This window comes from Lutzomyia longipalpis, chromosome 1 (assembly GCF_024334085.1).
Source record: "Lutzomyia longipalpis isolate SR_M1_2022 chromosome 1, ASM2433408v1".
NCBI classification, from domain to species: domain Eukaryota; kingdom Metazoa; phylum Arthropoda; class Insecta; order Diptera; family Psychodidae; genus Lutzomyia; species Lutzomyia longipalpis.
Genome location: NC_074707.1, coordinates 472,395 through 499,092, shown reverse-complemented (window position 1 = coordinate 499,092; position 26,698 = coordinate 472,395). Strand labels below are relative to the sequence as shown.

The 26,698-nt window shown below is 35.7% G+C and overlaps 1 protein-coding gene across 7 annotated transcripts in view; it reads left to right on the top strand.

Annotated features, from left to right (window-relative positions):
* The window catches only part of LOC129790720 (disheveled-associated activator of morphogenesis 1), a 38,291-nt gene extending 13,006 nt beyond the window's left edge, over positions 1–25,285 (top strand). For 5 of the 7 annotated variants that reach the window (XM_055828405.1, XM_055828413.1, XM_055828423.1 and 2 more), the window contains 7 exons: positions 16,632–16,817; positions 20,199–21,333; positions 21,402–22,261; positions 22,648–22,946; positions 23,007–23,567; positions 23,635–23,806; positions 23,871–25,285. In XM_055828405.1, the coding sequence (XP_055684380.1) occupies positions 16,773–16,817; positions 20,199–21,333; positions 21,402–22,261; positions 22,648–22,946; positions 23,007–23,567; positions 23,635–23,806; positions 23,871–24,197 (3,399 nt within the window). In that variant the 5' untranslated portion in view covers positions 16,632–16,772 and the 3' untranslated portion in view covers positions 24,198–25,285. Of the gene's footprint in view, positions 1–8,915; positions 9,243–9,477; positions 9,928–16,631; positions 16,818–20,198; positions 21,334–21,401; positions 22,262–22,647; positions 22,947–23,006; positions 23,568–23,634; positions 23,807–23,870 lie in introns of those variants that run through there. The other 2 variants (XM_055828432.1, XM_055828439.1) reach the window with 2 other exon arrangements.
* Positions 25,286–26,698: the final 1,413 nt, after the last annotated feature.

Genomic DNA, 26,698 nt, shown 5'->3' with positions numbered 1-26,698 from the left:
TTTCATGAATATTTATTTGGTATTTCATATAAATGCGTATGTGAAATAGTTGGTATTCCACATAAGAAAAACATCTTCAAATAAAGAAATCTCTTCAAAAAATAAATTAAACTCGAACTTTATTCAGGGACTTTTTAAACAATAATTTATTTCCGGGTTCTTCGTCGTTTTTAAACATTCGCCATTTCTAAAATATAGTGGAAAACTTTTTCCAACAGCTAAATAATAGCCAAACAGATAAACATAACCTCATTTTTTAAAAATTTAGTGTGCAAAAAAAGTGAAAATTATCGGATAAACTGCAATGAACGGTGTCCGGCGGGTTACCCTTTATACTATTAAATAATATTCTAGTCGAAAATTTGCATAATTCACATTTTTTTGTGACATAAGAAAAATTGAGTTTTTTTTTATTTTAGTATTTTACGGCCGCGAACCTCATGTCCATAGGGGCAAAAAATTGTGGTTATGTTCGGAGAAACCTTTTTTCTCGCGTAAAATATGACTGCGTAATTCGGCTGTAGATTTACGAAAAGGAAATTTTCAGTCAAGCAAAACATAACCTCAAAATAAATTAATTTTTTTCCAATCGATAATTCCTTCAATTCCGAGTTATTTTTACAACAATTTAAGCAAGGTTATGTTAGCAGGTATATTTTACAACCTATTTGGTGTTATACGCTAAAAAATATACCTAATTTAGCTGAAATTTTTTTAGGTTATGATGAAGCGAGAGAAGCCAAAAATGTCAAAAGATGTGCCTGTCTTATCAAATAAAATGCATCAGGAAGCTCCTAAGATTCTTTAGAAACTTCCTGATGCCAAGATTTCAATGATGAACAATTTTCAGCAAAACCTTTGCAGTTACGGGAAGGACCCATTTTTTGTGAAAAATAAAATTGGAAGTGTGAGAATTTTGGCTAGGAAAATAATTAAGAGGGTGAAGGGCATCCCTCCGGGGGGTTTTCATAGCATTTCATCCCATAAATCGCACAGTTTTTGCACATGAAAATTTACTTTGAGGTTATGTTTGGGGGGAGAGGGAATTTTCCTCACATTAAACGTGAGTGAGTATAATTTTGCGCCCTGAGAAAATCTTCCACTTAACATAACCTCAATGCACATTTTGTGACAAAAAACCGAATTATGCAAATTTTCGCCAGGAAAAAGAAATAAGAGCAATTCATTTTTCCCATAATTGTCACTTATTTGCACAAAAAAAACAATGTTTGAGGTTATGTTAGCGCAAAAAATACTCCGCTAAGTGTCAAAAAATACGCTTCTCGCGAAGACGTCAACCAAAATCCGCCTCCGTCTGTTCAAAGCCATAGGATAAAAAAAAACGATTTTTAATGTCCCTTATAATCTGGAAATTTCCAGTCTTTCCTTCTCGCGGGATAAGACTTATTAAGTGGACAAACGAAATGTTAAAAAAATGATGACAAAAAAATCTTTTTTTTTTTCAAATTCTTGAAAAAAATGTCCATATTGCGACAATCTCCCCTACACAAAACAAAATTATGGAATTGCCAGAATTGGACCAGTCTCCCCTAAAAAAACAGCTGACAAAAATTTCACCACTTCACCTCAACTCGCCGCAACTTCATTCTCTTCTCGTACTTTTTCATAAATTTTCTTCATCATCATAAAAAAGAAGAAAAATCTGTTTTAATTAGTTAATTCGGCCTCAAAACATTGTCTAAGTGTTATTGTGATATGGTGAAGTGTATTTGTGTAAGAGAAATTAATCAGGTTAGTCAGTTCAGTGGAAAAAAACAACGTGAAAGACGGACCGTCCTACCACGAAGCAAGAAGCCCAGTTTTCTTTTCCATTTTCCCGACTCATTTTCCTCTGGGTTGCATTTTCTTTGCCATTTCATGAAGCTTGGAGGCTATCTGAAGATGCCTGTCCAAAAATTTTCCTCAAAAATATTCCTGTAAGCTCAGATTTCGTGGTAGGACGGATTTGCTAGAACCGGGTTGGTCCGACTGCACATTCATGACTGTATAAATTGGTCGTTCTTGTGCACACACATTTTAATCTCAATGGGATTGTGGGTTTTTCATTCAAAACGACTTTTGGAATTTACAAAATGTCAACGCTCTTGTGAACTATCACGAGAAGATTGAATGTCGCAAGAATTTTACTTTTGCATTTTGCCACAATTCTTCTTCAATTTAAAAAAAATGAGACTCTCCCGGTGAAATATTTTTGGAATAATTTTTTGTCTTTTGCTAAATGCTAAAAAATTCAATTTTCACAACAAAACTCTCGGAAAGTTTGTTTTTTTTTCTTCCATCATCAAGACCTCTCTTTTGATTCTCTGTGCAACATGTGCGAAAGATCGCGACCCAATTTTCGGGTTGTAAGATATCCAATGAACGTGCAATATTTTTGCGGAAAGTAACGTTTGCGGGAGAGGTGGCTGATATGCTGTAAAGCCCGAGAGAAGTATGTCGAATTGTGGTCAGAAATTTACAGTAAAATTACTCTCTGCGAGATTTTATCCTGAACATATTGTGTTGCGAAAAAAAAAGTGCATCATAAATCATTAATGAATCAGGTGAACTCTGCAGAGAAGCCAATTTATGCTTTTATATCGTTAGGGGAATGCTTTTATAATGCTTTATAAGCTTTTGCATTAAAATCAATAAAGAAAAAAAAATCTTGCAATTTTCCAATAAATTTTCATATTTAACACAGATATTTCTCTTATCTCGTTCTGACTAAAATTGATTAAACATGAAAAAAAACCAAATGGAAAACGATAGAAGAGGGGGGAAATCGTTAAAATTCACAGAATTGAAAAAATATTATAGTAGTGGGGTTCAAGAGAAAACGCAATGAAAATCCATCAAAGTTTTTTTTCAATGATCATTGTTCAATGAATAATAATTTTCCTTCGATAACTTATTGTTTCGTGTAAAAGAATATTTTTCCCACGAGTTCATTGGATATTCCACAAATAGCCAACATGTACAAGAACATATCTATTCGACGGGGAAACATGGAGAAAGAATTTCGCGAAAAATCATAATAATTAAATAAAAGTACAACAACATACATATATAGGAATACAGTAACATAAGTCAATGAATTGAAAACAAAGTTTCATGTTACAGCAAAAAAAAAGAGCCTCTATTTAAGTACCTACATATATAGTTATACATATATATATTTTATTTATATTAATGAAATGATGGAAAAGTCAGATACGGATGTTAATGATTACGAGGTGGATAATTGAAATAAGTGAAACTGCTTTTTTTGTTCTTCTTCTTCTCTTTCTCTCCAAACAGTGAGAAAGATTTTGAGAGAAGAAAAAAGTCAGTTCGTGTGCCAATAGTTAATTGCAGAATATATATGTAGGTAGGTAGTATGTTGAAAAAACAGAGACTTTGCGATTTCCCTTGAAGCCAAGATCACTTTGGTGTAGTCGCGGTGTGTCACCTCAAACATACGTTTTCGCCACTTCTTTCATTTGTCCACAGTTTTTTTTTCTTCTTTTGGCCTCATCGGAGGAAAATGAATGTGAAATTAAAAGCAAAGTAGAAGAGGAACAAAAAAAACGAAGAAACAAGCTCTTGTGAATAACTACATTAAATGTGAATTATTTGTACCGCTGTCATCAGTGTGGTTTGGATGGCAAAAAAAGGCACCTTTAAAAAGAATCAACACGAAAGTCTCTAAAAATTCAATGTTAACGATTTCTTTCTTTTCTGAAACCCCTGAATAGTTTAAGGTTTTTAACACTATGTACCTACATATATAATTATATAGTTAGGAGTCATGTTTTTTCGGAGACTAATTGCATTAATATTTCCCTGTGAAGTTTGAACATCAATTAAGGGTGCTATATATCGTGTATAGCTACAAATTATATAGCATGCGCACCTGAATTACCTACTCCAAAATATTGTGAAGGACTCCCACAGCTCTCAATATTCTATTGATCACTTTTAACGATCATTTACACGGCTATCGCCACAATTTGCCCCATATATTTGCAGTAGCTAACAATGAAAATTACAACTGAACGCATGAGAAAAATGTCTAAAGTTTTAATAAAACTTTTTTTTTTTTGGCGGTATTTCACTTGAAATATTTTTTTCATTATTGCTGCACAAATTTCTCACTGACGTTGTGTTTTTTTTTTTCTTATTCATTCAGTGTGCCTCTCATTTAATCACATGATCTTGTATCTTGATCACAGACACAAGATAATGGAGGCACTTTGTAGTTATTTTTGTAATTTCAACAAAACTGATTTAAAGCCCTGTAAACTGGGGGAACGACGACAATGGAGGCCGCGAAAAAAAAGACACAAACATGCTTACAAGACGGAAATTTTTTTGACAAGATTTTTTGGTGCAAAACACATCTTGAGAAGATCACCAAAAGTGATGGTAATGTTTTCGCGAGAAGCCCTGTTTTTTGTCATTCCCGTACGTACAAAAATTCGCATACAAACTGACCGGCGCCACAGAGTAGAAATTCATGATCGAGAGAAATTTTTCATGTTGTGCTGGGGAGAAATGTGCGGGGAGTTGCACATATAAATAATAAATAATAAAATGATGATGAAAAAAAATTGGTAGACGATACTGTCTTCTTGGAGCGCCCCTCTTTCACTCAATAAAACCTACATATAGGTATGTTTAGTGTGTACAATGTAACTAGCAAGTCATTTTGGGATCGTTTATCACGTAGCGCGAATAAAATTGACGACCGCGTATTTTCCTCCGTTAGGTGCATTAGTTTATTGGAGGTGAAAACTGGGATCGTATATGGCAATAAATTGAGAAGGGAATGTACCATCATCGTGCAGAGAGTAGTACACCATCTGCCATTTTTGCTCCTATGTACGTGCACGATCATTGAATATTATACCTAGCTCTTAAAATGAGTGTGATCGTCAGCATATAAACTGTTGTTCTTCTTCCATTAACTTTTTTTTCTTTCTTCCTTCAGCCAAACAATATAATCCCATTCACGACGATATATCCATATAATAAAGATTCCACGTTGATAACTGTATCTGATGTGAGAGCAGCATCGCGAGAGAATCTTCACAATTTTCATCAACAATTCGCCTTGAGAGAAAATTGAGAAATTTTAAATAAGGCATCTCTAACTGACTCGTGGTGATCGTAAATAAATTAATCACACATCTCGTCTTTCCTAACGATCAACCCATCTTTGGCACAATTAAATTATAATCTTTCACATAAGAGATGCGATTTCTTCGCGCTGTATGGTGCACTTTTGTTGATGAAAGTGAAAATGAAAAGGGATGCATTGATGGTGAATTAATTGCAAAATAATATGTTTATGAAATGTCATAAAATACATAACGTTTGGATTTCCTGAAATTGATTATGTTACATCAAAATGTTATGTAGAGAACGAGATCTTTTTAGCATCTCTTAATCGTTCAAGTGTCATTTTGCTATATTGGCTTCCCCAAACCGCTTTAATGATGATGGCAGATCGGCTGCTGCCTTCCACGATAAAACTCTTTCCAACTTAATATTTCATGTTGCCGTTATGCAAAGTTAATGCTGCGTGTACAACAACTTTTATGCCCCAGGACATTTTCACGCAGAATTTACTTCTCCTTCGCCACCTCTATCGCGTCATATTCATCACAAATACATCACTTACACGATGTGAGAATTAAGAAGTTGTGAAAAAAGAAGCCTTGTCGCTCACTCATCCTGCAACTGAACTTCTCCACCCACGCAAAGTATACACCTTGGTTCAATATTCACATGAGAGATGCCTTGAAAAATCATTAATAACTACCTACCTACATATATATTGTTTTAGCTAAAGTCATTGATTACTCCACTCTCCCGCTTAGCGGAATGTAGTAGATCGTCATCGGGAGGTGGATAATTTGTTCAAGATCAGCGTGTCTCTAAGATCATGTCATCTTCTCACCTACTAACTGAACCATGATCCCATGCATGGATCGCACTAATAGCTGTACCAACTGCTGTGCAGAGAGTACACCCCTATGTATGTGCTCTCAGCTATATGTATGCATACATAAAAAAACAAGCTCTTAAGGTATCATTAACATAAAAGGCAAATTAATGTTTATTACAAAAAGAAGCATGTTTTATAAGTTTGGTAATTTTTAAACCATTCTGCATGTCTTTATTATTTAATTTTTGAGTTTTTATCGTGAATTTTTATTACCAAAATGTAAAAGTATTTTTAATAGCCAAATTAACACTAAAATAAAATTGAAAATTAAGAAATTTTTTTTAAGAAATTGAAAATTAGTCTTACTAAAATATTATGAAGGAGAGAAGTTAAGGCAATATTTATTAACCCTTGAAGGATTTTGCTGGCCATCGTAACTAATTCGACGTTTTTTAAAACATCACAGAATAAAATCTCTTGAAAATATCGTGATAATTTCTAGATCTGTGTGTAGGGAAGTTCCATTACTTCAAGATCGTCGAAAGAAAATGAAGGTCAATCTTTCGAGGTTAGAAATCTCGATCCTCCAAGTGTTAAGCAAATGTAGAATGACCGTCCGCCATTAATTTGCTGAGTTCGGCTAAGAAGGGACTTTGTCAGGCCCCTGAGAATGACAATGAGTGCTCCTGGGAGTTTTTATTAAAAAAAATTTTCTTGGTATTCGGTTTGAGGGATTTTTTGTAAAAATAGCGTGGAAAAGTCTTGTTTGCTATTTCCTCAAATGTTCTACACAACAAGTATAGTTCTTAGATTAAAATTTTGAAATAAATCTAAAATTTTTTAATATTTAAAACCAATAAATAAAATGATTTATTTCTTAACTCAAGAGTACGACCAAATAGATCCAATTTTAAGATATTTTTAGAAGTAATTGGAATTTTTCAACAAAATTTTATTTTAAAAGTTTTCCAAAAATTTTTTTTTGTATTTTACGGGAATTTCTACCCCTTCCTTAACCTATGAGCTTTTAGAGAAAAGCTTATTAATCAAGACTTATTACTATATTATGATTAATGATGATTATGATCAATGTGCTTGTTCGTCACACTAATTTACAATTTAATAATAATTGCTTTGCAATTGCAACATTACGAAGAATATTGCAAAGGACAACATATTTTTTCGCTTAGATGACTTTTGTGCATGAGGATGATGTTTGTATGTGAAGCAAACACTTGTTTCCTTCCCGTTCCATTGTTTGGGATTGAAGTAACTAGTTCACACTTTTAACACGACTATTCATGAAGTGTTGACACGAAACGATTCTGCACGATTTTGAGAAATGCAACCACAAAAAAAATCTATGTGCATTGTTATGCAACTTACCTTAAAATCGTAATACTTCCTTTGTATGCAAATGTCCTAGGTATAGAGCGCGATGTCTCCCAGAAGGTGCAATGGTGTTGAATATTGTGGAATTTAGGTGCCCCTTTGATCAGATTGGATATTAAGTTCGACATGTTGCGATCACTTGTCGCAAGTTTAGAGACACAGCATCGCGTAGAATTCCTTGCGACGACGGTGAACACATTTTCTCATGTTATTTTATTTTCTTCCGGCATCAGGAGGTATATAGCCACTGCTGCTGCTGCTGCTGGAATCTCTCACACCCATTGCACCTTTTTAATTATATCTGGCTCACACACTGCACTATAATTTTAACGGTGATCTCGTAGAGTTATGGAGGAGCGATCTCTTTTGCATCTCGTGCGCCAAAGGGAGTCCTCCTCCACCAAGAAGGTCACAAATTCAAATCTCCTGGCAGTTTTGTCCAACGTTTGACAACCTGCAAAATTGATCATTATACGATAATTTATGCTAATTCTCCCCCGAAACGTCTCTATATATAGCTTTCTCCTCATGTACCAAACAGTCACATACATCATCGTCCATCATCCATGTGAGACACTAAGCTTAATTTACTCGAAAATCCCATCAAAGCTCTTTCATGGAATATATCCAACTTCTCAAGACGAGCTTTTTTTCTCACTTTTGCCTCACTCACATGCGACGAAAAGAAGTGCGATCACCTTGAATTTATATTAACTCCCCGCTTATATGGCAAATTGGAAAAGAAACATGGAAAACACTAAAAATTATCCATAGTCTATTTCCTCTCATTTCTATTGTTTGTGTGTTGAAAAAGAGGTGTTATTGCCTAAATATATTGTGTAAATTATGTAATTGAATTTAATAGGCTCTTTTTCATTGTTGCTGCATTAAAAGTATATATGTAGTTTTTCTTAATATAATTCAATTTTTCACTCTCGCCCCCATTTACTCAAAGTAAACTCTTTTTTTTTTACACACATCAGCAATGAAGAATAAAATGCTCGCACAAATTCACCAATATTATGAGGGAGATGAATTAAACATTTAAAAAAAAAGTTTGCTAAATAAACATTGTGGCAGATCTTGCGGGATCTTATCATATTATCTCTCTCGCAACATGTGGTGTCATCAGACAAGCTCAGCTGCATGTGCTTGTTTCTGGAGGACGGAGAATTATATTTTATCTTATTTAAATTAATTTGTGACAATGACACCACCACCATCACTGAGAATAATTTTTTTATTCACATCTTGTTGGGTTAATTCTTATCGTCGAGCCCCAAGGAAAAATATACTATGCAACTAATTTTAATGATTTTGATATGCAAATGATGAATCAAGTTGTTGAAAAAAAGAAAAACATTTGAATTCTTTTTTTTTATTAATTAATTTATAAAAAATATCATAGAAGATAGAAGAGAACTTTTCTCTAATAATTTAATTATTTAATTTGGGATTCGTTTAATTTTAAATTTTTCGTTCCAAAGTGTAATTCTTTCTTGCAATATGCATCAGTGCGAAAATAGATGTGTTGAGATGAAATAGTAGACATGTTGCTGATAAGAGTAAAATCAGTATCACATTCACGCGATTCTTTTGCACGTCGTGCAAATTTAATCTTAACCACAGTATATTGCGCGGAGATCTCCAGTAGCGATGGGAACCTTCAAGTTTTTTTGAGTGATTAATGTAAATGCAAAAATCTCATTTATGTTGGCGATTTTGTGTGTGCACAGCAGCATTTTGTATGCTAAATTATGAACGATTCTTTCCTCCTTCTTAATGCAAATTCCACCATCTTTAAATGGTTCAATCACCAGCGTGCGCGTATTGTTGCAGCAACGCTTTGAAAACGCAACGCGCTTTAAAGTACATTTAATGAGACAGTGAGTGGGTTGATCACCATTTCCCAATCAAGGTATCCTACCATTTTACAGTGTGTCGCTCTTTTGCAATGCAATCTTTCAAATTTTGTTGGCATGTGTGTTACCGAAAAATTCGCATTACTAACACAATTTTCATTAAAAGAGAAAAAGTTTCTTTTTGTTGCCACGGCATGGAGTGTCTCATGTGTGTGTTAATTATCAATTAGACGTAAATTGAGGTCTAGATTGAGGTTTTCACTAAATGTCTATACGTGCGCGCGCGGTGGTGTGGTGAGAAAGTATCAGCATATAGTGGAAAATCGTGACACTCCTTTTTTAATGCTAAATACCTCGCGTCTCCCACACCCCCTAATTTTGTCTTTATACCACGCAGTCAATTAATTACGCAAAGTAGACAATTTTCCCATTTAGAGGAGCGCCCAAGAGTCGAGACGACAAATTAACAAGAATGAGGAATTTTCAATTGAGAAACAGATCACTTACAAATGCATGTAATTCTTCTCATGCGAAGACACGGACAAGAGGTGCACCACTATAAGGAGCATGAGAAATGCTAATAACGTTCAACGGCAACAAGGTCATCTCCATTCACGTAAAATTGCAAATATTTTTTGTTACATACTTTGCTGGATTCACTAAAAAGCTTTTCAAAGGAAGGAGAACATCGCAGTATTAGTTCCACAGACTATATAGCACAACAACTCTCAATACGATTGAGTGAGTAAATTTTTCGTGAGCACAGTTACATCTCAATTATTTCCACCGTACCTTTGCGGTAGTTCTTTATAGTATTCTTAAAGAAAATTATACATGCTTTTTGCCTTTCAATATAGTTCTAAATATACCTGTGATTGTCCCTGATCTTCCTCTGATAAATTGTGATTGATGAGCTGGAATTTTACTTCATGTATACTAAATTACATTCAACCGTTAAATTTTTCAAACATATTAAGTCATTTACTTTTAGTTCTTTTGTGGATGAAAAATTAGGTAAATTTGTGAGAAAAAAAAAGTTTGCAATTTTTTCGAAAATTTTTGACTTTCAAAATCCATAATTGTCCCTTCTGGCTGGGTTTGTTGTGATGATAAATTAGTAAAGTATATATGCAAATTCTTCTCGGTCATGTGGTGTGTGTAGTAAATTATTCAAAGATGAATGATGAAAGTCCGTAGCAAAGTGCGCAAATACATTCAGACAGGTAATTTATTAATTTGTGAATGCCTTATCGGCAATGACCAAGATTCACTTCAACGAGATCTCTCAAGATCACACTCTAACTACATTTCACGCGCCTTCATTGAGGGTACAAGCAATTTAGATTGCATCCAAACACCTCCAACTTGTTGAATTTTAAATGCTTTCTGTGTTATATATGTTTGAGTCTGCTATATAGAGAGGTAAAGATCAAGCACAGAATGATCGCGAAAATGAAAGTTTCACACATTTTATGTACGGAACTGAATTTCATGAATTGTTTCACACCACCACTGTGAATTTAAGCCAAAAAAAAATTGACCGCGTCTTTTGCCAAAAATAGTGATAAATTATTCTTATTCTCACGTGAATGGTCAGTTTTTTTTCTGCATACTTTGGGGGTTTCTTTTGCCATCAAGCTCAGCCAATTTTCTGCCATTCTCGTCGCTCTTTTGCAGACAAATTCGCGGTTACAACCGTTGACTTTGAAGTGAAAATATTTTCAGGAAAAAAATATGATCACCAATTGTTGGTACATTTAGTAACAACAATGCACGATCACTGCGAAATTGATCATGAGGACGACAAAAGAAAAAAAAAGATAGTGAACGTCATTATTTCAAATGTTCAATAAAAGACGAATTTTTCCTTATTCATCGTGCAACCTTTTCTTGTCTCTTACCCTGTCTCGCGCGCATTAATAGGGGAAAAAACAAGAAAATTGTGATCACGATCAGTGTGAGATCACTGCAGGGGAAAATTGATGGTGAATTGACTTCCAGAAGAAAAGGAATTTGCATAAAATCTGCATAAATATGACTTTGACGGTTAACAGAAGTTTTGCATATCAATTTAATATCTCATTTGAGATCAATTTATGCAAATTCTACTGCAATTCCTAATTGATGGATAAATTTGTGCACTCAACAATCAAGGTTTAATTCACTGCAATTTCTTTTGAAAATTGCTGGAATTTTTTTTTCACCCAAAAACCTCTTATATTGTATACCTTTCTAATCTCACTCGTGGTCAGCAATCTTAAGCACACATACCTACTCACTCACAAGAATTGCAATTGAGATCAATTTCTACGTGATTTTTCTCTTGCCCAACACCTCCCCATATATGGTTAATTAATATTAATTTTCCGCGGATACGGCAATATTCTGTAATTTTTCAATTCCGCATTTCACTCCCTCTTCTCAACATAAGATACATAGTACATACATATTTTATGGTAGATATTTAAGGTACATAACATATGTACCTATATAGATATTTAGAGAGACAAGACCATTTATGAGCACCACGTTGGGATTTTCTCACAGGTGGGGCAAAGAAGAGAAAAGCCCACTCAAATGTGTATCAATATCAATTTGTTGTAATTTCAACAGAAAAGATTTACCTCTCCTTGCTTCATCAATCAATAAGTTGAAGATTGAGAGAGTGAAAGAATGAGCAAAAAAATCAAACGAAAGCAAGACATTCAATTTTCATCCAGCACCGTGAAAATGAATAAGAGTTGAATGAAAAATATTTAATAGATGATAAATTACATGTCGTGGAAGTTTTGTGGACACCCATCAGCAAAAAAAAAAGAATTAATTGCAGATGGTTGGATGGGAAAGAGACGCAAGCACGCATTGGGCGCCAGGTTGTTTTGTGAAAAAAAAGTAAGCAAAACAATCAGAAAATTTCGTTTTCTGCATCGTAATTCAAAGAATGCGGATAGAGAGTGAAAGAGTATTTAATCCAGAAGACATAAAAATGTTGTGATATAAAAAAGGGCGTAATTAATTTAATGGGTTAATTAAATAAATTAAAATTTGCAATGTTTTTTGTTTTGTTAAGTATTTCGCAATGGGAAATTGAATTCATTATTTTATAGATGTCTTGTGAATATTATTTCCATCGAAGACAAAACATCTTCAGGCGAAAATTTCACTTTACTTTGCTTTTATAGCCTGAAACTCTCTGCGCAGACTTTTTGTCAATGAAATGGAAAATAACGAGCAAAATCTCAACAAGGGAATTTAATTTCCATTTGCACAAATGAAAAAAAAAATTAAACGGAGCAAAATAAATCATTCCTTGATTTTTTTTTGTAAAAATTTCAGATAAGTTTGGCTAAAATGATTTATTTGAAAAAAAGAAAAGAACTGAATGTGCCCCATTTGACGGTATTAGAAAAAATATATAAAATCTATATTATATACATAGATAACCTTCATTGACTCGCGAGCTATATAGCAGTGGGGTCAAAATAAATTCCACATGAATGAAATTTATATTTAATTTCAATGTTTACAAATTACAATTCATGATTAAAAGTTCATTTTCCTCGTTAATTTATTGCAATTTCTCTTGTATATGTATATATTTTGAAGACATTTGTTTTTCAATTTAAAAGGTAAAGTGGCTTCCTGTTTATAAAAATTTCCAGAAAGTCTGCTACTTTTCTAATTGATCTTGTGTTTGTACGCAAAACATCGCGGGCTCTTGTACGTACAAATTAGTTAAACAATAAATAGTGGATTTGTTTGGATGAGTGATCGCTGGAAGGTACACATCATGCTTAATTTGTAAATTAAACACTAAATATTGAAAAACCTTTCATTTCTTCACTCAGCATCCTATTTTTATGCGTCCATCATACCATTCTTTCTGTGTCACTAGTGGCATGATGGGAAATTTGTATGCACAAGACCGAGAAAATTGTCATCTTTCACCATGTTAAGTTTAAACTTTTTCTTTTGCCATATCAGCATAAGAATATTGTGTAAAATTGACAAAGACAAGTGGCAGTACAAATTGCAATCATGAGACAGAATCTCAACATACTGATTGAATGCGCCACTACATGTTGTTTTTGTCCTTTTGCTACATGACCCATTTTTCGCGTGATGTTGAATTCAGAAAAGTCATGTGTAGGTACATAAAATACAGGTTGAACATTCAATTCATATGGCAATTAGTGATGCAGCTGTATAGCGCTTTCTTCTTTGGCCAATGATCTTCCCAAACACCATTTTATTCGAAGAGTCTCTCAAAGGAATTCCCTTCATCAATGTCAAGTCAAACAAGTTTCATTTCCATGTTCTTTTGCAAAATTTTTACATTATGTATATACCTTCCATATGATCGTATCGTGGAAGGTATAAACTGTGTATGGCAATTCTTTTCACGATATAGATAGGCAGATTCTCCCGTGATGGGGCGACAGTCACGTACTTGGGAAGTTTTAACTTCAAAACTTCTATTAAATTAATTTAAAAATTCTTTAAAAAATCCTTGTGGATTTTTTTTACTTGGTAGTGGTAAGATGGGATGAATAGGATCGATAGAATAGAGTTGTTTTCACCTTTTTCTTAATCATTTTTTTTAAATTCAAAATATGTTCAAATTTCTCCTATTATGCAAAATTGTTAATATTATTAATTGTTTGGCATTGATTTTAACGTTTGATACTTGTTATTCTAATGTTTGATTTTCTGAAGATTGACGATTCTTTTCTCTCATTAAACTTTTCATGTTTGACGTACCTTTGTCCTCTAAAAATCAGAAAAAATACGTCAAACGTTAGAAAAAAAGGCATCAAACATTTAAATCAATGTCAAACGTTAAAGACTCGGTGCTGGAATGAATAAATAGTTTGCATAAAAGGAGAATTTAGAACATTAATTGAATTAGAAAAAAATGTTAAGTATTTACCTAAACTCCCTAAACTGCCTGATTTTTTTAAAGGTATTTTACACCCTAACATTCACTCTCTCTGTCTACGCCACTGGCTATTCTCCCATAGAGTCTTAATTAAGTTTCAAAGATTTCCGTCCTGTATGTATGTACATATATGTATGTGCTGTTGATGGTTTGTGCACAGAGAAAGAGAGAATCTCTTTTCAATTTTCATATCATGCTCGATGCAAACATAAAAAAAAATCGTCAACCGGTTTTCCATAAAACATAGTAGATTAAAACTTTTTTTTTTCTACACATCTCATCCATCTGCACGTCTTAGAGATTGCTGGCACACTCTCATGGATGATGCGAATGATGGAGAGGCAAATTATAAATAATTTGTTTATAATTATAAACTTTTTATGATATTTTTGGATCGTCGTTCGTCAAATTGGCTATCTTTCTGCTTGATTTTTTTTGTAACCCACCAATGTGTGATTTTAATATCCACCACACCACCGATTTCGATTTCTATACGCCCAAAGCGGAAAGTTTACTCTTACTGACCCAATTCATTTGACTCTGGGTGGTGGTGTCTGTGTGTACTCACGAAGAACCACCGCAGCAATTATTTATTTTTATTAACACTGTGCAGAGATATACGCGATGGAATTGCAGAGAGGAAGAGGGCAAAAAAAACATCTCACACACCTTCCCGCGATTACCATGCGCGCAAGGAAATTTCCGAAGATCGACCTTGAGCAAAAGATCGTGCTTGGACCTCTTACAATATCATCCAATCTTCTTTTCTTTCTTGGCTGTTTTTTTTTTGCTTTGCTTCCAGAAGCAAAAAGTACCATCTCTTTGACGGTGAAAGAGAGTTTGAATTAGATTGAATTATTATGTACCTATAGCAACACTCTTTTGAGACTCCCTTTGATGAGCGGCATCGCGATCTTTGTTATTCTTTGCTTCTTTTTTTTCTGCACGTAGCATCGGTAAAAGTGAAACGCATCTCATGTGATCACGTGTAGATCGCATGTGGAGGAAAATTTTTCTCGCCGGCAGGGCAATAGAAGAAAGATATGGGAGATCCTTCCTGGATTGAGCAAAGCAAAAAAAAAGATCATGTTATTGTCCAAAAATTGTTGCACAATACCTGGGCGGAGGAGGGGGAGGCTGGGGGCTATAGCTACAACTGAGAGATCAATTGAGTGTTGGCGACAAGAAATTTATCGATGTGATCACTGGAATGTGATCACACACATGCGCCAAAGGGAGTGACAGAGAGGAAAGAAAATCGAAAGTCTCGTGCATTTGATGTCTTTTTGGGTGGATTTTTATGTAATTTACATTTAAACCATCTGTGGTGTCAATTAGCGAGCATATTCGTGGGGTTCCACCGAAATTTTTGCCTTTATTTTTTTCTGATTGTTAATAAATGGCCATGCTGCATGAGGATCGTTAAAATTCCACACACGGAAGTGGTGAAATTTCTTATATGTGGAGGCGATTCCACAATGATGTGGATTTTTTCTTTCTTTACTCCGGGGCTTCCCATTAAGACGTGTAGCATTAATCAAAAGGGCTGTGAATAAGACGAAAAGGGAAATGAGGAGTCATTTGTTTTCATTTTCAAATCACGATTACATGTGTGTTTGTATTGGCTCGTGGGGCGCGATTGAAAAGTGAAAATGCAGAAATTATATGCAACTGTCACAGTCCTCCTGTTGATGACTTCTTCAGCTTTCGCTCTACGGTGCTACAGCTGCAATTCACTCAATAACTCACGATGCTCTTTACTAACTAATCATGGGGGTGAGGAGAAGACGTTTGAGGATCTTCTAGTGGATTGTGACGAAGGGAGTGACTCCGGGGGGAATACTACGTGGTTCTGCAGAAAAATCTTCCTGACCATTAAGACAGATCCTGAGGAACATCGAATGCTTCGCATGTGCAGTACAGCTGATGATGAACACGATTGCATCAGAAGGAATATGGACAAGTATTTGGAAATACGATGTCAATGCCAGAGTGATCAATGCAACATCAGCTCAAGATTAGTCGGAAGAATTTCCCTCAATCTCATACCACTCTTCATCACTGCTATTACCCTCCTCATGCGCACAGTTTGAGATTTTTTTTGTGTTAACAGAATAAATTATTTGTTTGCGCTACTCCTAAATTCGATGACTGTCCAAAAATTTTCTCAACTATATGCCATTCGACGATTTAATTGAGCCCACGAGGGAATGGAGAAAGAGATCGGTTCAGGAGAAATATTTTCAACAAAAAAAATGCCATTTAACTTCTCCGCAATTTAAATCAATCTCTTGTATGTTAAAATAAATTACTACGCGAAGAATGCAACTCATGCCATTTATTTTATTTGTCAGACTGTCAATTTTAATCATTTTGGATTCTCCACTGCTGCCGGAAAATTGTAATTTGAGATGATTTAAAAGCTCTATCTCTCACTTTAAATTGCGCTAATAAGCACTCCTAATTTTTTTATTAATAATTTCATTTCCTTTTGTTTTCTTTACAGGGACTTCCATCGTGTCCCATCAATCTCAGTGGGATCACATCACGTCTCCCAGATATTGCCTGCTGGACAACAGGAGGTCAGGGTGCCAATACATCCGGCAATTTAACAGCCCTCCATCGATTCTACAAGGCAAATCGCAAAATGCCAGCTTTTCGGGGACGTCGCGGACTTTGTGGATGTCTTCAGGTGAGTGTAGCAACACCATGATCTTCCCATTTTGTGTGTGATGGCATTTTGCGAAGGAATTCCAATCTTTCCAATATATAAAAATTCCGTGCACTTTTGTGTGGAGGAAGAGGCAAAGAGTGGAAAAAAAAGTGTGAGAGAAGAAGGTCAAAAGCCAACACTTTGTGCACGATCACGTCTTTCGTTGAAAGGCAAGTAGCACAATGAAAAGGTCTCACAGCGCAAATAGCTCCAGAGAAGATTTGGGCAAGTGCACTGAATGCCTCGTGAATTTCTCTCATCCGCAATACAAACACTCTTGTGGAAAAGTTTTTGTTATAAAATGTAGTATATGTGGAATATTGAATGCTGTTCAATGGGACGATCATATTTGCATGATCATTAAATGGGAGTTAGATGGCGCCATAAGATGAGGCGATCTCCAATGTGCGATGGGTCTCTCCAGCTAATTCTTCTAGCCTTTTATCAACCACATTGGATCTTTCGTAGGCAAAAGTTTCCTCTAATATGAATTTATGACCCCCCAAGCCAATGTGTGTCCATTATTGGATGGAAAAAAGAAAAACATTTAACAAGCAACAAAGTGTATTATAATGGTGGAACTTAACGGATGGAGTGCGCTTTCGTTTTCAATGCAGACACAATCTTGAACGTCGCCCCCGTTGCGATTCACACAATATAGCTTAATATCCGCGCGCAGCACTTTACTGCAGCAGTGAGAGGACGATGGAATTGAGAGAGAGACGTGCTTTATTTGCGATGTGATCACTACAATCACTAATGCCAAATGGTAAATCTTATAAATCCACACCTGATCACGATCATTTCCACCGCACTAAACTCTCCTGTACTAAATGGAGAAGAAATACTCAAGCATTCATGCATTGTCTACTCACGCATTTCTTCCAAAGATTACCGCAAAGATTATATGCGTAAACTTTTGATTTCTTTAAGCAAATATGATTTTAAATTAATAGAAAATTCGAATATTTCATCATCATATTCAAGTCTTTCCAGAGTCAAAGAATTTTTGTTTTTAATTGCAATTAACTGGAATTGTTACTTAATTAAATGCATCAGGTCAATGATTAATTGTGAAAGACTAGTTAGAAATTTCAGAATAATCAAAAGTGAAAATTTTGAGTAGTTTTATGTGTAACTGTTTGGTAAAATAAAATTCTTAAGAAGCCAAAACAAAAAAGAAAATCTCAATCTTCTCAATATTGGTCTGAATTTTTACAATATTAATTTTTGGCGTCTCCATAGTTATCTACACAGGGTAGACAGACAACTAAATGACAACCAAGCGCCTTCATCATAATTTTTGAGTAATCAATGATTATCTTTTCTATAAAGAATCATCAAACATATTAAATCAATTAGCCTGACTAAAAAAATAATTTTCTGAAGATTAATCTGTTTGGACACATTTGAAATATTTGAAAATATTAACAAAGAAAAATACATTTCTTTAAATAAAACAGATGATAATTTACAAAATAAACAAAATGTAGAAAAGACCGGGATTTAAAGAGTCAAACAAAATATATTAAGGAACAGCCCATAAATAGTGAAATTCACTAGTCAGACAGATTTAAAATTCCTTAAGAAAGACTTAAGTTTTCTTATGATTCTTAAAGATTCTTTAATTTTTCTTATAAATGTCTTAAGTTTTCTAAAGATTCATTAAAAAAATTTAAAATTTCTTAGGAAAAATTTAAGATTCTTATGTTTTTCAATGGGGAAACTAAAGATTTCTTAATTAAATCACGCAAAACATTTACGAGTTTTTACGAATTTCAATGCCCGAAAGCGATAAGAAAAATCATGGAAAAATATGCATTTAACCCATTTCAGCTTCACTGAAGAAATTTTAAGTTTTGCCTAAGAAAACTTAAAAATCTTTATTTTTTATGAGATCTTAAATTTTTTCTTAAGGTAATCTTAAGAAATCTTATTAAAACTTAAGACATTTTTAGGAAAACTTGAAGAATCTTAAACAAATTTAACTCTTTCATAAGAAAACTTAAATCTGTCTGACTTGAGATTTTTACACTAAATCATATTAATTATTATTTGAAAAAATAAAGATAAAATTTTTAATAAAAAAATAGTTAATTGTTGACATGCACAAAGATCAATTTTGTAATCAATCTCCCCCATCTCTGTGATTTGCATTGGCACTACATTCAATGGAGAAAGGATCATTTGATCGTTTAAGCTATAGCTACTAAAGTTTTAGCAAGAAGAGAGATTACTGGCAAAGAGAAATGAATGTGTTTGCTTGTCATGAAGAATTTGTAGTAGAAATCTCACTTCGTTTACTTAATAATTCAGATAAGTATCTCTCCCTGCACTCGCACGACTCTTTTATTTTCCATACGAAGCGCGTATATACCTTTTAATGTGTGATATTTACGATAAATATTGTAATTCCTCATGGTGTTCAATTATAAAAATATAAATTATTTTACTTTTTTTGTTGTTGTTATTCCGAGAGTGTGTATTGAAGATCTAATCAACACCTCAATAGATCACATTCAATGGGTAACCAATCAGTGGTGCATTTTTCATATATTAAGAGCAAGATAGAAGATCACAAATTTTAATCTCAACAATGTCTTGTGGTTGAAAAACATTCGTTAGTGCGTTGCGCAAAGGAACATTTTTCAAAATATTTCATTTTTTTTCATTTGGTAGTAGCACCTTTATTGCAGAATTGGTAATAAATAAAAATATTTTTTATAAAGAATTTTGTAAGCAGCGTCCCCTGTCTCTTGCTTGATCTTTATGAATGTTTCAATCGTTTTTTTTTTCTTATGGGATATCTGCGCAGTTCTTGGCCCGGATTATGGGGCACCACTGAAATGAAAGAAAAGCTCTCCGGGGAGATTAATTTGCATTCTGGCGAAAAAGCGGGTGCCTCACATTGCGGGGATCCTCATAAAATCCCATTGAGATTGCGCCGAAAGATTGATCTCCGTACACGGAGTATTTTATGAGATTTTACATTCAACAGGGGCCCCCTCGGGTCTATGAGGGGGTTCTCTTTTAGGCGGATGGGGGGCGTATGAAATTCCTCATGAGGCATTCGGCACTTGCGCGTGGTTTTTTTTATCGTATTATTATGTCCTACAATAATTGTGTTGTTGGCACATTGGAATTTCGATCATTCGATCAGCTGCTGCGCGCGCAATTCACCAAAGACCACAGAGAAAGTGTTAAGAGTCAAATGATTGTGTATTGGCCTCCTTGTTGGCATATGATTATGACTTCTGAATTCCACACATTTATGTTAATTAATTATCATCTCACAGCATAGGGCGCGAGTGAGAAATTCCATTTAATTTCTGTTTCCTCATTTTCTTCTCCTGCGTACAGGATGATGAACCACCGGAGATTTGTGTGGTCGAGGGTGCATTCACACTGCAGACAATCACACCGACACAACCAATGCCGGCTATTGATGAGCTGGATGCCAAATTTGCAGAGCTCGTTGAGGAATTGGATCTCACGGCACCCAATAAGGCTGCCATGCTGAGTCTTCCGGCGCAGAAGAAGTGGCAGATCTACTGTTCGCGCAAAAGTCATCAGGATGAGGGGGCAACGGTGACGTCAGTTCCACCAACACCTGAGCACTACATCGATCGCCTCCGGGACATGTCGACGCAACTCATGACACAGCCCGAGGATTCACCGTGCCATGAGTACAATTTCAAGATTGAGACGCACACAGCACAGCTGGATGCCCTCAAGACAGCCCTCCGTACATCCGCTCACAGTTTCGTCCTGCGCTTCGTGGAACTCAATGGGCTCGTTGTGCTGCTGGATCTCCTGCAGAATCTCGACTGGCGCGTGGCTAATAGTGGTGTCCACACCAGCCTCATTGGGTGCATTAAAGCCCTCATGAATAACACCACTGGTCGTGCTCATGTAATGGCACACCCCACGAGTATTGATACAATTGCACGATCCCTAGCGGCAGACAATGTGAAGACAAAAGTCGCCGCCCTGGAGATCCTGGGAGCTGTCTGTCTCGTACCCGGTGGTCACAAGAAGGTTCTCGTTGCAATGCATCACTTCCAGAAATTCGCAGCTGAACGAACACGCTTCCAGAGCATCATCAACGATCTCGATCGCTCAACGGGAGCCTACAGGGATGATGTGAATCTCAAGACGGCCATTATGTCCTTCATCAATGCCGTCCTGAACTACGGCCCGGGGCAAGAGAATCTGGAATTTCGCCTCCATTTGCGCTATGAATTTCTCATGCTGGGCATTCAGCCGGTGATTGAGAAGCTGCGGAAGCATGAGAATGAAACCCTCGATAGGCATTTGGACTTCTTCGAAATGGTCCGTACTGAGGATGAGAAGGAACTCTCCCGGAAATTTAGTCATGAGCATGTGGACACCAAGAGTGCATCGGCAATGTTTGAAGCCATCCGAAGGAAGCTCAGCCATTCATCTGCATATCCCCACCTTATGTCGCTTCTTCAACACATGCTCCTACTTCCATGTAAGCGAAATCTTTTTTCCTGACTTCCGGGAGGATTTTTACTAATGATTCTTTCTTCATTTTTACAGTCACCAGCGCCAATAATCAGCACTGGCTTATGTTTGATCGGGTAGTTCAGCAAATCATCCTCCAGACAGATGCTCGTCCACCCAGTGACATTGATCCAGATCAAATGAGCACCCCAAAGCCACAAGATCCCGACATAGCACCCCTCACGATTGATGTGAAGAAAATTGTGAAGCTCCTTGTGAAGGAGGAAGAACTAACAGCTGCCAGGGCACGAGCTGAGGAGCTGGAGAAGGAGAATCTCGACTGTCAGGCTAAGTTGGCAAAGAAGGAGCATGAATTGGATTTGCGTACGCAGGAGAAAGAAGATCTCGACACGAGTCTCGCACGAATGCGTGAGAGGCTCGAGAAGGAGAGTGCCAATCATTCACAGGCTGTCCAGAGGGCACTCAATGCTGAGATGCGTGTGGAGGATTTGCAGCATCGGTACATGCAGGAGCAACAGGAGCGTGTTCGCCTTGAGCGTCTAGTCACGGAGGGAAGTATTCCGGATGATCAGAAGGTTGCTGGTCTCCATGGATGCAATGGGCAGGCATCACCACCGACGAGTCCCAAGGCTGCTGCTGCTCCTCCACCACCACCTCCCCTTCTGCCAATGCCACCACCTCCACCACCGGGTGCACCACCACCACCCATGCCAATGTCTGCATGCCCAGCACCCGCATCAGCTAAGTTCGAGCTGCCAAAGAAGAACGTGCCACAGCCGTCGAATCCCCTCAAGAGCTTCAACTGGTCAAAGTTGCCGGATGCCAAAGTCAATGGGACCATCTGGAATGAGCTCGATGAATCCAAATGGTACAGCACAATGGGCCTCGAAGATATTGACAAACTTTTCTCAGCATACCAAAAGAATGGAGTTACAGTGAGTACTACCCCTCATGTGCCTTCCTTACGCACATTTTCTCTCTCTCTCAATTTATGATGAGATTTTAGAGATTTTCTCCGTTATAAAATTTTACTGATCAATTCATTATAAATAATTTTGATAAAATGCAAATATGAGCAACTTAATTAACAAAGCACATCGATAAAAATGAAACAGCAGCAGCACTATTTAATTATCACCACCACTGACTGATTTATTTTAATTGATTATGATAATGGCTGCTGATTTGATATGAGTTTGAGAAAAATGTTTATTTTTTTCGCCAAATGATATTTTTTGCATATCTTTTGCATATCATATAAAATGATTTAATTAATTGCCAATATCGGATGCATTAAATATGCTTGTTTTGCTTGGAACAGAATGATGGATCAATTGAAGATTTGCGCATGATTGGGAAGAATCGGACTAAAATACTCTCAGTGATTGATGGACGACGCGCTCAGAACTGCACGATCCTCCTGAGTAAGCTCAAAATGTCCGATGAGGAGATAAGCAAGGCCATCCTCTCCATGGATTCCAGTGAGCAGCTTCCCATTGATATGGTGGAACAACTGCTGAAGTTCACGCCATCGGCAGAGGAGAGAGCCCTCCTGGATGAGCACACAGAAGATATTGAATCCCTGGCTAGGGCTGATCGATTCCTCTTTGAGATCTCCAAGTAAGCAACTTATTAACGGAGAAGGTGAAGAAGACAATATTCAATTTAATTTCTCTGCAGAATCCCCCACTATGAGCAACGACTGAGGAGTTTGCACTACAAGAAGCGCTTCCATGTGACCGTCAATGAGGTTTCCCCACGCTTAACCAGCGTTATGGAGGCATCGCGTGAAGTAACACGCTCACGGCGACTCCGGAAGCTCCTGGAGATTGTCCTTGCACTGGGTAACTACATGAATCGCGGTGCACGTGGCAATGCTTCCGGATTCCGCCTGGCATCCCTCAATCGTCTTGCAGACACAAAATCCAGTTCGGTGAAGGGTACAACCCTTCTGCACTACCTCGTGCAGATTGTGGAGAAAAAATTCAAGGATCTCCTGAAGCTCGATGAGGATCTACCGCACATCAGGGAAGCTAGCAAGGTGTCTCTCGGGGAAATGGATAAGGACATATCAATGCTGAGGAGTGGCCTGGCGGAGGTTACGCGTGAAATTGAATTTCAACGAAGCTCCGGAAGCCCTCAGAGTGGAGATCGTTTCCTGCCGGTTATGTGTGAATTCCATGCACAAGCAACGGTTCGATTGGCAGAATTGGAAGATAAATTCCAAGATATGAAGACGAGGTAAGAAGGATTTTCTTCTCAAGGAAAAATCTTTTTTTTTTTTCAACGATCTTTCTTTTGCATTCAGATTCGATCGTGCCGTACGCCTATTCGGTGAGGATGGTGCTGTTGTGCAGCCCGATGAATTCTTCGGGATCTTCGATGCATTCTTGATTGCCTTCACGGAGGCACGGCAGGACAATGAGAACTTTAAGCGTCGCCAAGAGGAGGAAGAAAAGCGCGCCAAACAGGAAGCAGAGGTGAGTAAAAGAAATTCTTCTCAAACAACCAGATTTTTAATGAAAATTTAAATAATTTCCACAGCTGAAGAAACGCACAATTGAACGGAAATCCAAGGAAGGTGGCATCCTGAGTTCCATGGCGAAGAATCTTGGGCTAAAATCCTCCAATAGCCCCACAAAGGGTGGCGCCACTGCGACGGACAACAAAGGGGAATTTGATGATTTGATCTCAGCCCTAAGGACGGGAGATGTCTTCGGGGAGGACATGGCCAAGTTCAAGCGTTCCCGGAAAACGCGTGTCTCCACCCCAGCGGCCACGAGCAATGGCAACGGAACATCCCCACCTGTGAGAAACAGTTACCATCGCGAGGATAGTCGCGAGAGGAGTGGACTTGGTCGAAGACAGTAGAAAATGGCGCCAAATCCCCAACAACATTTCTAAAAATTAACTTAATCGTGTTTTTAATGTAAAATTTGTAGTGCTGACGGGTAAAAGCTTCGCTCAATTTTTTCCTCCAATACCCTCCCCCACACACATTACATAATATATTAAAATCCCTCCCAAAAATTTATTTCGGTGCTACTTCTTTGAGGTAAAAATTTCCTAAAAAAGCCGAGAAAGAGAAAATTCTCACGCTCAGATTTTAATCGTTTCTTTATGAAAAAAAACTCTTATTAGAAAGAAACAATAAAAATAAACAGACGATAATTTATAATTTTAGCATAGACTTGTAGGTTATTGAAAAAAAATTACGTGTAATTTCTTTTTGTATTTTATATCAATATAATTATAAGAAAGAAAGAAAAAACAACAATGAAGCTTCTAAGAAAAATGCAGAACAAGACTGGTCCATAAAATGCCAACGAGAAATTTTTTTAGCAATTTTTTTATGCATAAAGAAAGATTTTTCCGGATACTTTTTTCTATTCTCAGTGTTCTCTCATTTTCAGAGATTTCCTTTCACAGAAATTTCCACCACTTTTCCCTAATTTCACGCAGGAAAAACTCTTTTAACTTTCCTTCTTATACGTAAAATATTTTTGTATATAATTGTATAAAAAAATATAAGAATTTTTTGTCTTTGTCTCTCTCTCATCTTGAGAGCCATACAAATTTTTTATAAATGAAAAAAAATGCATTTTGAGATAGAATTTTACATTGAGTGTGAAGAAGAAGACAAAAAATGATGGAAAATAATGGAACAAAATGGTCAGGCAAATTTTTTGAGCATTGCGGACTTGTGATTTTATTACTTTTTCCCCCAGGTGTGGTTGTCACGAACGAACATTTTCACCGCGGACAAATTGAGATTAAAGATGAAAATGAAGATGCGCGCGCGAAGGCACTTTTATCGTGTTAACGAGTTCACAATAAAATTTTCTTTCATAAAAAAAATGTAGAATGAGAAAGAATTTTTGAAGGTTCTCTTCTGTTATTGTATACTCTATTGAATCAATTTTACTTAATAAAATTATAAATTGAATGAAATTTACAAACTTCTCTCTTTCTTTGGGCTCTTTGGGATTTTCCTCTCTCTCTCTCTTTTTTTGTTTTATTTCGTGAAGGTGGATTATAGCCGCCAAAAGGTAGGCAAATTGCATAAGTAAGTAAATAATTTGTAGTAGAAGTTTGTAAAAGTTTGCTAGACTTTTGTAAAATTAATTTACAGCCTTTCATTTTAGGTCATTTTGGATCAGTGCTAAAAAACAATCACATAAAACTCAAGGAGAATTGAAAAAGGAGATGTAGGACATGAAAGGAGATTATTCAAGCCAATATGGGTCATTATCTCCTACGAGGTAACACACGAAACAAACATAATCTTGTAGATGATCAAAAAAGAATCAGGAATAGCCAAGCAGACCTACAATTTATTATTATTATTACTTTGTTATTTCTGATTTATTTTAACCCTCTACAAGTACCTTGAAATTCCTTGAATAGCCTCCTTTGAAGAATTTTGCAGAAGTCAACTTAAAATTGAAAAAAAACTCAACAAAGAATAAAAACGAACAAGCTGCCATCGCTGTATTCGAACGGAATAAAAAAACTTTTTTTTTCTTTTTCGAATAATCTCTATATTATAATTATAATTCGTTAGTTTCATTTTGTTCTTTCATCTCTTTAAAAAAAAAGAATTTCTCTGATAATTTTGTGATGAAATCTAATCGCTTTTTAATGAATAAGTTTTAACAAATCACTAAAGTTCTTTTTTAAAGAATGTTAAACGTATGTTTTTTTATGATTTTATGGGCAAGTTGCAGGTAATTTTTTTTACGGTGAACTTCTACACAATTACATACCTAAAAGCTACATAATAATAATATTTTTAATTAAAATGAAAAGTAAAATAAGAGAGAAAATCCACTCAATTCTGTGATATGAAAGATATTGTAGAATTATCAGATAAAATCTTGGAAAAGAGAGTCAGGTACCTACTGATATTTAATATTGAGAAATTTTAATTTAATTTATTTATTTAGAATTAACTGAATTTGAAAAGGACATAAGTCTGTCGATTGAATATTAAGAATTATTTATTTGAAACATTTTTTTTTTTGTTAAGTTTTCAATGATTAAAAATGATCGAAACAATTAGTCTAAATGCATTAAAATACGTTTCTCCCTTGATTTGAGTTATATCCTTTATAAATTCAGCTTTTTCTTTATTTTTTAACTTTTTTTTTTAATCATTTTCCACAAAATTTAATCAAATATTTTTATAGAACTTTTTCATCTGATTTTATTCAATCTGACAAAATTTATTTTTTTTTGTATTTCAAAAATTTCTAATTGTAAGATATGGAAATATTTTTTTATTAATGTTTTATTTGAATTCTCTTTACAATTAATTTTAGAATTTTTAATGGAAAAAGGTCCGTCTTACTCTTTCTCTTTTAAAGCTCTTC